General features: G+C 45.9%; 1 protein-coding gene across 9 annotated transcripts in view; it reads right to left on the bottom strand.

The window, feature by feature from the left end:
* Positions 1-12,864, bottom strand: part of Rapgef4 (Rap guanine nucleotide exchange factor (GEF) 4) — a 276,260-nt gene that overhangs the window by 75,314 nt on the left and 188,082 nt on the right. For 5 of the 9 annotated variants that reach the window (NM_001204165.1, NM_001204166.1, XM_030251899.1 and 2 more), the window contains 4 exons: positions 7,685-7,738; positions 7,253-7,359; positions 3,862-3,983; positions 2,058-2,241 (listed from right to left, as the gene is read on the bottom strand). In NM_001204165.1, the coding sequence (NP_001191094.1) occupies positions 2,058-2,241; positions 3,862-3,983; positions 7,253-7,359; positions 7,685-7,738 (467 nt within the window). Of the gene's footprint in view, positions 1-2,057; positions 2,242-3,861; positions 3,984-7,252; positions 7,360-7,684; positions 7,739-9,294; positions 9,375-12,864 lie in introns of all 9 variants that reach the window. The other 4 variants (XM_030251898.1, XM_011239711.3, NM_019688.2 and 1 more) reach the window with 2 other exon arrangements.

Below are 12,864 nucleotides of genomic sequence, written 5' to 3'. Positions count from 1 at the left end.
TTGTTGGGGACATAGCCTGACAATTCCACAGAAGAGCAACTCCCCTCTCCACAGACTAGAATGCTAACACACACTACCTTGTCTATCATAGGATGCAGTACAATCCCCGTTGAATTATTGTTCTTGAGAGCCATCTTCTGCTTGCCCAGAGTTCCAGAAAGAAGGAACAAGCCCCTTGTCTACTTAACTTAATTCCACAGTATTCAGAACTGGTGAAAGAAGCATGGCATTGTGTGATTGCCTTTCACAGACCCCCAGATTTTAGCTGCCTGACATCAGGAGAGAACTGTTTGCGGGACACATGGGGCAGGCCCCCCTGACATTGAATGCCTTTAGTATCCCTTGGTCTTCACCTCTCCCCAGTGAATACCATCTGTCTGGTATCCATGCCTGAATTCTGACAACCTGAACACCTCCATACATTTCCAAATGCCTTAAGGTCATCTCAGCCAGAATGACAGTGGTTGGGATGACCATGACAGCAAGGAACCAGCCAAAAGGGGAGTGACCCAGGAAATGATGAGGGAGGACAGGTGGTGGATGAATGGGTCAAGAGAAAGGGAAGCAGTCAGACTGGAGAGAAAGTGTAGTTTCTGATGGCATCGTTCATTTGTGTTCCAAAGCCCCAGGGAATTCTTGTGTCCTCGGCCACCCTCCCCATGATCCTTCAGGGCAGACAGAGCATAAATTGGCTGGGCAGGTTCCTTGGACCCTACTCCTGCTTAGGTCAGTGAAGCTCTGGCTTTTCTATTTGATAGTTTGGAATCTTCTATTAAATTTCTGTTTGAAGAGAGGGTATTGAGGCTGAAAGAGCTGAAAGCCATGGTTCTAGAGTTAAGGATGGTAGTGCCAGCTGGGATGAGGGGAAAGGCCTTTGAAATGCTCTGTGTGGGAGATTAAGCCCCAAGAGAGAGTTTGGACAAAGGGGACATGGTGTGACAAAATGACATGTGTTTAAAAAGCCCGTGCAGCATGGAGTATGGGCCAGTGAAAGGCAGAGTGCCCTGGGGGAAGGAGATAAAGCTGTACTCAGAGGCTATTGTGAATTGGTCCGAGGGGCAGAAGCTGGGGAAGTCTGTCTGAGGGACGGCTCTCACTTGGAAAGTGCCCAGTGGACATAGCAGACATAAAACTGAATGTTCTTATGGAGATCTGATAATAAAAGGTCGGCAGAGCCCTGGACTCAGAGTTGACATTCATAACTGCCTGGCACTGGTTGTATGGTAGAGGGAGGTTTCATTTCCAGCATGAAAATATAAGCCTGAATGTGGGGCTTCCAAATCTAGTCCCAAGCCATGCCTACTTCAAAGGTCTCCCTGAGTGGGAAAGTTTGGGGGCAGCCATGCATGCATGCCCTGGAGCAATCAGTAAAATGCCTTGCATCTAACCGGATCTTGACAGGTTTTTCCTTCTTCGGCCTAAGTATCTCAAGGTTGTCAATGTCAGGTTGTAGTCCGCTGTGGCAGACAAGGGAGTTTCCAGCTGCTTCACTGACTGGATGGAGGCCTTAAGGGGGTTACCAAAAGAACGGATGGATGGATGGATGGATGGATGGATGGATGGATGGATGGATGGATGGATGGGTGGGTGGATGGATGGATAGATAGGCAGATGATGGATGGATGGATGGATGGATGGATGGATGGATGAATAGATGGATAGATAGATGGGTGAATGAGTCTAACACAGGTATGAGAGCTTTGCTTCTGAGGACTTTTGCCTCTAGCACTATGAAGAAAGGAGCTGCCGCAGTCTGGCCTAGAAGCAGACCAGTTTCTGTTTGCCATTGGCCAAAGGTCATTTAATATGGGGGCTCCAGTTTGAGATCCTGAGCTTCCTGCTAAAGATCTATAGTTAAAACTGACATGAGGAGAAAGTGGAGTTTTGGGGGCCAAAGCTAAAAATATAATAGAGACAAGCAGCACTGCAGTCTCTCCCCGTTGTTGTCTCTCCTCTGATGTGGGGGAAGACCAGGACTTTTGCTGCCTTGTGTCCCTCCCCAGGGTCCCTGCATCGGTCTGGGCCAGCCAGATGAGATGCTCCTGGCTCTCACTTACGGTTTTCGCAGGATCATTCTCATGTGGGCGTCAGGGCCCATCTGTGAGAGCAGCAGCATGGTGTCCTGAAGTTCTTCATCACACTCCTTCTTCTCTTCCTCAGTAGGCAAAGGGGCATCCTCACGCTCGTCATCCAGAAATCGATAAAATAAATATTTGTCTTGGAAATGGCGCTCCTGGTCCACTGCGGGAAACATGGAGGCAAGGGTCAGCTGGGGCTTGAAGCCGCATCCCACAGTTCCCTGCCAGGAATACAGGGCAGGAGTCTGACAAGAGTTGTGCAGCTAACAGCAGAGTCAGAGTCCTTCAAACTCCACCTCACCCAGGCGGGGCAGCCGGCAGTGACGCCATGCCAACTGCAGTCATTTCTGCCACAGCCACTTAGAACCACCCGACTTTGGACTTTCTGGGCCTCCTGCTGAGCACCTGCCAGCTTTTATGGAACTTGCACACTATGCCTTGGGGTAGCCTTTTCTACAGGGTAGGGCATGTGTCCCAAACTGGTCAGCTCCTGTCTGAGAATGCTTGTTTGAGAGGACAGTCTTACAGGAGACATTCCTTTGGGAAGTCAGAACTTATGCTATTCTTTCTATATGCAGCTAGGCATACTTCTCATCCCACTTGGGAGGATGGCTACAAGAGTATTAATTAGTGATATGAACACAGCCAACTAGACCATGCTTCTAGATCACAGACTCTTGAAGGAAATTGGGGTCATTTTCTTGCAGAGAAATGCTCCTCCCTTTCTTTTGGCAAAGCTGGGGACTTAAACCCAGGAACTCACAGATATTAACGAAGTGATCAACAACAAGATCTAATAGATCTCTGTTAGAAAAAAAAGGGTAGACTAGGGTAGCATCTCTTGTCTAAGTGTCTGAACGTCATTTAGTCCCTTTATAGCTTGGGTTGTCAATATGTTCAAAAGACAGAGAACACTGGTAGACCCTTCTAGGTCCCCAAAACAGGGATGGGAGCAGCGGTGGCAGCAAGGGCAGCTGCAGGGGCAACAGCCACATATGGGTACTTCTTGCAAACCGATATGCTTAGAATCCATCCCAGACTGCAAAGTTGGAATCTGCATCTCAGCAAGAGCTCCAGGTGATTGGAATGCACATTAAAGTCTGAGAAACTCAAGCAAAATTATTATTCCCACGTTCCCAGGTGTCGGCGAGTGAAATGGATGATTTGAATATTTTCATGTTTAGAAAAGTAGTCTTAAACAAGTGGCATTAGCAGTTCAGTGACAGGCGCCCGCCAGCCCCCGGCTAGCTCTTCTGTTCAGCGAGAGCCGCGGTAGTGACTGGAGACAGCAATTGCAGAGCGCAGCTCTGATTTTAAATATGGTCATCCTGCCGGTATACAAATTGGCTCTCCCAGACAGTGGCACAGCTAAAAGGCAGTGTCTGAATTCATTACTGACTCTCATGTCATCAGCCCGGCCACACATTTCATTGCTCTCTCACTCTGCCCCTGCATCAGGACCGCTATGCAATGCTTGGAGTATAATCACACTATCAATGAACCATGAATGCAAACTAATAAACATAATTGGAGCTGATGCACTCCGGTTGCAATTTCATTTTCCTTTCCTTCATTCTCGGAAGTTAGGAAGGTTCAATGTGGAACATTGCAATCAATAGCATCCGCTCGCTGCATTTGTATTACTAAATGAAGATGCTAGCTTGGTGGTTCTTTAAGGGGATCGTAATTCTTTCTTGCTCATTTGGAAATTCAGCAATAGCTTACCCAGAGAAATACGCTTTGCATTTCTTGAGAATTTTCCAGAGCCTGTGGCTCATCTTACCATGGTTGAGGACACCATCTTCCAGCAAGACTTGCCACATGCCAACAGCTTGAGTCCGCGAGTGAACACAGGATGTCTGCTGTATCATCCAGTCTACCAGCTCAGTCCCAACACAGCATTGTCTAAAGGAGATAAGACATGGAAGATAAGAAAACCATACATTTGCAGAGAGGAGAGAGCAAAAGGGAGGGGGAGGGGGAGGGGGAGGGGGAGGGGGAGGGGGAGGGGGAGAATAATCTTCCAGAGCAGAACCTTCCAAAGAGTATGGCACCATAAGAGGAATTCAGGGCAAGGGAAGCACTATATAGCTTTAGGCCCTTACATCTTCTAAGCAGGGTCATGTCAATAAAATAACACTATAACACAAAACACCAGGCTGTTCAAAGGACTGGCGGAGGGAAAGTTTTATCCTTCCTTCTAAGTCTATCACTGTGAGCTGGTTCCAGAACATCTCAGTGTAAGGGGTGTTGGGAAAAATAAGCAATTAGCAATGCAAATCTCTCTGAAAAAGTTCTGTATAATGAGCATTAACACATACATCTACAGAATCTGTCATCTGACAACACCAAATGTCCCCTGTATATTCACGTGTTAGTCCCAAAGCTGAGCCCTGTGGTGAGTTGGTCTAGGTAGACAGACTATGAATATTTGTTAGGAAATACACAATTATACACTTATTAGGGTGAGAAGATAGAGCAGGTGGTGTGTGTATGTGTGTGTGTGTGTGTGTGTGTGTGTGTGTGTGTGTGTGTGTGTATGTGTGTGTGTGTGTAAAGGAGAAAGTGGACTCTTGAAGTCCTAGGGACAGATCCCGAGGGACAGTAGAACAGGCAGGGCAGGGAGGCTCAGAGCAGCTGGCGGTGTGCACCAGGGCCTGATTTATTGGTTGCCTCCCTTTGTATGCTAAGAATGGGGGCACCCCAAGCCCAGTTCCTATTCCTCTTTTGGCGTGGTGATTCAGCTCTCTCCCCCTCCTGTGTTTCTTGCCTGGGAATCCTAAAAGTTCCACCTCTGTTTCCCTGCCCAGCCATTGGCCACCGGCAACTTTATTTACCAATCAAAGCCAAATGCAGACATGGACCCTCAGTGTCTTACATAAAAACTTGCAAAATCTCATGTAATTTGGGAAATCTAATTAACATAATATAAGCAATAAGCCAAATCTATAACAACAACAACGAACGGGAGCACCTCTGGGAATGAGCAGAGCCTAGGCAAACCTAAAGAATGCTGTCATGAACTGAAGTGGGTTCCCTGCTCTGGGCCAGCTTGGGAAAAAAAATCTTGAAGCAGAGAAGCTATGAGCTAGGACAGCAGGTTTGCTATTCATTAGCTGTGTGACTCTGGCCAGCTCTCTGGCTCTGTTCTCTTCTCGGTAGGAGAAAGAAAGGTCGGGTGATGGACTGGGAGGCCTTCTCCAGTTCCAATATTCTAGAATCTCTGAAATCTGTAAGAACTCCTGGGATGAGCTGACTGGAGCCAGGGAGGGCTGCTGAGGCCAGTCTACACCTACCTATCACCTATCAAAGGATGAAGAGACGCCTACATCTTTACTCTGAACTAACCATGTACCACTGAACTAAGCATATACTAAGCATATAAAATAAACAAGTATTTCTTTTATAATTTGGTCATTTATTAGTGGTATAGTTCCTATAAAAGTAGAGAAATAATTTTATTTGACTTTTAGTCCAATGATTTCTTTTAAAGTTAAAAAAAAAACAACAACAAAGAACAAAGAACAAAAGCAGCAGAGAGGACTCAGTGCATTGAGTTTCTAGGAAAGACCTAGGACTTTGGAGCCAGAATACACAGCAGGGCACACAGCAGAGCCCTGGGTATTTTTTTTCCCCACTAAATGACACTCACACTTCAGAACTGACGGACAACCGGAAGCATAGTGGTCATGGGGGAGGGGATAGCCCCTCCTCTGGAGGGGCTTCAGCTCTCTGACACTGAAGCAATCATATAACAGGATAAAGAGCAGGAAGGAGAGAGAAGGCAGAGCTTGCCAGTACAGATCTGGGACAAGAACTCCAACTGTTACAGGAGAAGAGTCTGTGTCTCTGGCTTCCAGTGAGGTCCCCTGGTCATCATTAATCTGTGTCACAGGGGTGGGGCAGATATAACACCTCCGTGTCAGGGTGTAAGTCTCAGCAGGATGGCACAAGGAAGAGATCCGTTTCTGACTTCCAGTTTCCAGTACTCGTCACCAAGCATGACATGTTTAATGGAATTTTCCTAGCACGAGTCAATAGCTGGGAGACCTTACTCACGTCTTAAGAGAGAAAAATAATTGAATCATTCAAAGAAAAAGATCTTTTCAGCCATGCGAGATTTTGAGGTCAACTGAAAGTTAAAGAGCCAAAGGAGCAAAGGGGCTGGACTCGGGGGACTTGTGACCCATGTGTTTTAGTCTTCTTTGGCTTTATTTTAAATCTCGACTCTCCTTAGAACTGGAATAGTGTAAGTGAGCCACGGAGTCCAGACAGATTAACTTACTGGGCTACAGAACAAGGCTTACGGATGTAATTTCTGAAAATAGTCAGCGAGTGAGCACAGAGGGCTGGGAGCTGGCTCAGTGCTGAGGGCATCTGCTGCGCAAGCCTGAGAACTTGAGTCTGAATTTCCAGTATAAAAAGCTAGGGGTGGCCAGGCACATGCATGTCACTCCAGTACTGTGACAGACAGAGACAGGGCATCCCAGGGGCTCGCTGGATGCCATCTGAGCTTCAGGTTCAGTGAGAGACTCTGTACCAAGGATGGACAGTAAAGAACAGGTACCCAATATCCTCCTCTGGCCTCGGCAAGTATACACCCTCTCTCCCAGGTTAAGTATCTAACGAAAATAAACTATACTAGAAAACAAATTCCATAAAAAGACTTGTATATTTTGTTCACTTATGTGTCATCAAGATCTGCAACACTATGACTTCAAAAAAAAATCTCTGAATTTGGCAATCATCTACTTGGTTTAAATCTTGTTTGTGTACTCACTAGATGTAAGATTTAGTGAAGGGAAACTATTCGGTCTCTTCGCCTTAGATAAAACTAATCTCAGTTTTCTCATCTGAGAAATGGACAGAGACCTAGGCATACCTTTCTAGTAGGGATGTGATGGATCACATACAAGAATCAGTGGAGCATAAGTAAGGCCTGCGTGAATGTTAGCTGAACTTAGTAGGGCCACTGAACAATGCTGGCAAACTGACACACAAATCCTCCTCTTTGTTCATGCTTGCCCAAATTAGCTAAGGAGTGGCTTGCCTGTAATTCTGAGGCTAAATCAAGTTAAGGCTGGATCCTGGGGACCTTATTAAAAAGGGCTCTCTGTTCTACTTTTATAAAGCACGGGTTGGAGGGGTCAAGCCATTAGAATGAGCAGACATACCTGTATGTCTTTAGGTGGTACTTTCTGTCTCTTATCATGTGGGGAGCTCGAGAGAGAATGGCAATTCGTAAAATTTTTCCAGCTCTGAGGATCTTCTCTGAAGGGACCTGTGTGTTAATCAGATGGGAGGAGGAGAGGGGGAAAAGAGACTTTATGGAAGGCAAATCAACCCAGTGAATTCTCAAACCATTGTCTAATCAGGGCCTGGATAGGAAAACATATCTCACTCATACATATTTACATTGTTCACTCATGTGACACTCGTGTGACATGTTACTGTTTTATGTGGGGAACCGAGACACACTGCATATTTATGGACTCTAGGAAGTGTGCGTGAGGCGCCCTGACTTGATGCTCTGACACAGGAACCACCTCCACTAGTACTTAGGAATGGAGCTCGGACGGCTTGTCAACCCACCTACATCCCATTACCTTGGTAATGGTGTGAGCAGGACGGAGAGGAACGTGGGGTTCAATGAGAGGTGTCTGAAAAATAAAATGTTAAAGCAAAGGAAAATTAAACAAAAAGTTCAGTAAAGAAAATTATGGGTTGGAGATAATAGGAAATACCTTTTATTTTAAATGAAACTCAAAATAGAATTTAAAAAAAGAGAGAGAAACCACCTGAAAGAACTTGAATGCACCGGCATTCAAAGGGCAAATCGGACCATTCGGTTTGCCAGCATTTAAGTATATATTGTTAAAAAAAAATGGAAAAAACAAACAAATAGGGATGACTTGATGTTTGTAGGCTCCGGGGGGAGCAAAAGGTTAACTGGTCAGAGCCTGACAAACATCAGAGCTGGAAGGAAGCAAATCAAGATAAACAGTCAGAGGTTGAGTGACCCGTCCTGGCTGCGGATAAAGGATTGATTGATTTGAGCTGGGAATGAGCTGAGCTGTTCCCTTTTCTCTTGTGTTGAATGATTGAGTCTAGAACTCAACAGAGGCAATTGATGTGTTTTGCTTTTTCTGAGAAAACCATGCAGCCTAAGGTTCCATGCCAAATCAGACCAGCTCCAGGATTGAGACAGCACTCTTCATAAGAAACACAGTCTTCAGATGGGTGCCATATATCTGAATCTAGGGAGGAATCCAGTTTCTACAGCATGAACCCCCTTAATCTTTGTTATATCACATATCTGGCAATTATCTTTCCAAATGTGTCTGGCCAATGGTGGTGGAGGCTGTTTGAAACACTTCCAAAAAGCATGGTGGAATTTTATTTCTTTGGAGCTTTAGTAGGCTGGAAGCTCCTTACCTATATACAATACTAGCTTCCCAAAGATGCACCCATCTTTATCACCAGAACCTTTGTGTACTGGGTTACATGACAAAAGGATGATGTGGGTGTGGCTACAGATCAAAATGGGGACACTTAACCTGGTGTTCCTGGGGGTTTCTGTTAAAAAAAAAAAAGTAAGAATATCAGGCAGAATGCCAGCATTCGACAGTGGAAAGAGAAGCCAGCAACAGGATCCAGGAATGTGGGAGGCCTCACATGAAAACAGACAAGGGGAGAGAGAGAGAGAGAGAGAGAGAGAGAGAGAGAGAGAGACCCTTGAGCCTCCCAAAGCATCCCAGTCTAGCCGACACCTCTGTTTTAACCCAGAGGCTCACACTGGAGGTCTAGAGTCCAGCACTGTGGGCTCATAGACTTGATTGTCTGGGTCCACTCAGTGAGTGGCAGTTTGTTATAGTGGTCCTCAAACGCTGACATGGAGATTGCAACACTTTCTATCAATACCTCCCTGCGCTTTGCAAATAGGAGTTATTGACAGTGAGAATACACAGATGATCTCATCTCTCCTCAATTAAAGTACAAAACCACTGAGGGAGAGGACAGCCAGTATCAGTGTTAAGAAATACTTGAAACCTCAATGTGAATACACAGAAATAAACATTATATTTACCAACAGCACGTTTCAGGCAGGTTGGTGCTTTCAACCTTATAATAGAGTGAAGGTGGGGGGGCACAAACACTAAACTTTAAAAACAAGATGCAGATTTGTTTGGGATGGCTATAGTCTCTTTGAACTCACCCTCTGCAACATTTTCTTCATGAGACTGGCATCCAGCAGACCCCACCCACGGAAACTGACAGTGTGCAGGCAGCTCACCACTTAGAACAAGCACAGACCAAAGGATGTCAACGTGGTCCAATTCAAAATGGCATACCTAGTAACTCCTGCGCACCTTGTAGTAGACTTGAGATAGGCGAGGGGCTGTGGGACCATGGAACTACATCACCATGGTACTCCTTCGCTTAACCCAGAGCCTGACCAGCCAGGGTACTGATCCCTGAAACATAAGCTAAAAGTTGCTGTGTACTTCCTTAGTATGAACTTCAGCTGCAGTGACCCTGTCCCTTCTGTACACGGGTAGCCTCTCGGTGACTGGTCTAGTTGTAAACACTTCTGGTTATTCTAGAAAGTGATGGTAGACACCCATCCCTTCTTCCTTTCTGGAAGAAGAAGTCTAAAGCAGATGGATGTGGGGTTTGTTTTCTGGCCCACCTTTTCTTTCCTATGAGAAGCTGACACTCCCACCCCCCAGTCTTGTCTCTGCGAGGCTGGCTGATCTGGAGACCAAGAGGAGACCCAAACTGACAGTGGCTGCTAAATGTTTTTCTGTTTGTTTGTTTTTTTCTGAGCTGAATGAAACTCTTTGAAGATTCTATACATTTTTATTTGGCCTCTACTATATTGTACCAGATGCAAAAACTGGTACTTAGTTTAGTTTATTTGTTCAATGACTTTTATTCATGGTTTCTTGGAACCTTGAAAAGAAATTGCTAAGCCAGGGGGAAGCATCAAGCTTCAACCAGAATGTTCCCTTTGATTTGTGACTTCTAAAGGCATAAACTGTTCACAAGGTTCTTCAGGTGGGCAATCCTAGGACCACCTCCAGAGCCAGGAGTCTGCTTCATCTGTTGAAAAGCAACGTTCTCCAACTGTCTCCAACCTTCTCCACCTCAGAGATGCTGGGTTTGGAGCATTGCCATGAATGGGTGCTTTAAGGAAGGGATGCCCCTTGATTTAAACAAAACCTGTGGCAGACACATGCAGGGGAATCCGGGGAGCATAGCCTCTTCAGAGAGGAGGACTTTGATTTTGAAGGGGATACCACATTCACTCAGGAAGTCTGAGAAAGTGCCAGTGCTTGCCAGTCAGTGTTGTTGCAGACAGAACTGAGAGGAGCAAGCAGGGTCTCTGGGAAACCATCCCTGGCCAAGGCCTGCTCAGGACTAGTGTGACTACTTTGCTTTTAGGTCCATCTACTTATTTTCAGCTTGTTTCCCTTGCCTTTCAAGTCAATTTCCCCTTGGCTATGTTATAGAGCAATAAGGAAATTTATTCTAGTTGTATTTTGTGAATAGTTAGGAAAGGCAGACAAAGTGTGGTAATTCTCATGAAGTGTTTAAGTGTTTAACCTGCCCTGGAGTATGCCCCGGTTTGCGCATGTCTATCACGCTTCATTGGTGCTAGCTCCGTTTCACTTTTACTTTGGTTTTCACTAAGCAAACTGAGACTAGAGGTGTGCAGGGACTAGCCTGAGCTCACAGTGCTACTGTCTGGGATTGCTGACCATTCAGTCTACTGCTAGCTCACTCCAGAGCAGTGGCTCTCCACCTTCCTGATGCTGCAACCCTTTAACACAGTGCCTCATGCTGTGGCGACCCCAACCACTAAATTAATTCATTGCTGCTTCATAACTGCGATTTTGCTACTGCTATTAAATGTAACGTAAATATATGATAGACAGGATGTCTGATGTGTGACCCTCTGAGGGGGGTCTCGAACCACAGATTGAAAACCACTGCTCTAGTGTCGACCTCATAAGGACCAGTTACCACCACCACAGCCTCGGCCACCACCACCACCCCTTTTCTTTCACAAATATCTTGGCTCTCATGTTGGAAGATTTTGTATTCTATTTGACCGAAGTTCACTTAAAAGGGTAGGTACAACATGCCAGGCGGCCCTTCTAGTCCAGACACCAGATTTGATTTTACAAATTTTCAGCAATAAATAGTCACTTTTACTAACCGAGACCACACTCACTGACAGCACTCAGAATGCTTAGTCATACTTAACTTTCTAAAACGTGTCTTGTGGTGGTTTAAGTAAAAATGTCTCAATAGGCCAATAGGGACTGGCACTACTAGGAGGTGTGGCTTTATTGGAGGAAGTGTGTCATGGGAGTGGGGGTGGGGGTAGGCTTTGAGGTCTCAGAAGCTCCGGTTAGGCTTTGTGGCTCACTGTCTCTTCCTCTGTCTACGGATCTCTCAGCTACCTCTGCAACACCACGACTGCCTGCATGCCCCCGAGAGGATAATGGACTAAACCGCTGAACTATAAGCCACCCCAGTTAAATATTTTCCTCATTAAAAGTTGACATGGTCATGAAGTCTCTGCAGCCATAGACACCCTAACTAAGACACAACTTGATAAGAATAAAACATCTACCCTTGAGGAGCTATACCTCAGGTATAAAATAAATATGCCAGAGAAAGAGTGTCACAGAAGTCTATGCAGGGCAATAGAAACTACTCAGAGACCTCACTCGTGAGGGAATTCTCTGCTGGGAAATAGTTTTACAGGTAAGGGAAGATGAGGAAGCCAGACAGATCCCCTCAGCCAAGTCCCGTGTTGACAGAGGAAGCCCTCGGGAAGATAGCAGGGGAAGATAGAAGATGTGGAACTTGGAGGGTCTCAAGAACCCCTTGAGGCATGGCCACCGCTACTGATACCACTGGTCTACCCATTGCCAAGAGGCAGGCAAGACTTACTCATACCCAATACCCCTCTGTTCAGAAACTAGAGAGATAAGGGATCATTCTGTTATGTCAATGACTGGGTTAAACAGGAGAGACAGAAAAATAGCAAACCAAAGCAAGAAAACCAGCCTGGAGGACAGGAAGCCAGGAAACATGCTTGCAGAGACCAACCCAGAGCACAGGAAGGACACAGACAGGATCTGAAGGCCCACATGGTCATGGCAGCCACAGACTGGGGCAGAGTCTTACTACGCAGTACCCCAGACCTCCCACCCGCTAACTGTCCGATATCCCCTGCATATTTCCTGTTCGGTACAGAAGAGGAAAGCATATGGGAAGCCATTACAGCCCAGAGGCTTCATTAATGACTGCTTGGTTTGTGTCCAAGAGCTGACCTCTGTTTTGACCTGTAGCTAGAATGCATACATTGCAAGGGGCTGGGCAAGGAATGGGCCCTCTCTGATTAAATTCCATACACTTCAACACACTCTCACGTGTTGACAGAAATTCCTGTGGGCACGAAAGAGTGCACGCCAGGCTGTGAACGTGTGCTCCTCAAAGGCAGGCAGTGAGGACAGATAAGGGCAGAAGCGTTCTGCATTTTCTTGGCTGTCTCCCCTGAAGACTTCCCCCAGGACTAGCCATAATTGGTTTTTGTTTGTTTTAGGGAAGGGGTGCTATTTCAACTGCATTTTATTATGTTTCTATTACCAGTGAAAGGGGAAAGCAGTGAGAAAAAAATACTCCTTTTGGCAAGTGAGCCAATTTAGAAATACTAATCAGGCAATGAAAAATATGAATCCAGCTTCCATTACAAGGTGCACAATAACGC

This window comes from Mus musculus, chromosome 2 (assembly GCF_000001635.26).
Source record: "Mus musculus strain C57BL/6J chromosome 2, GRCm38.p6 C57BL/6J".
In the NCBI taxonomy this organism is placed as follows: domain Eukaryota; kingdom Metazoa; phylum Chordata; class Mammalia; order Rodentia; family Muridae; genus Mus; species Mus musculus.
The sequence above is the reverse complement of the archived record's forward strand: the minus strand, read 5'-3'. Positions and strand labels throughout refer to the sequence as shown.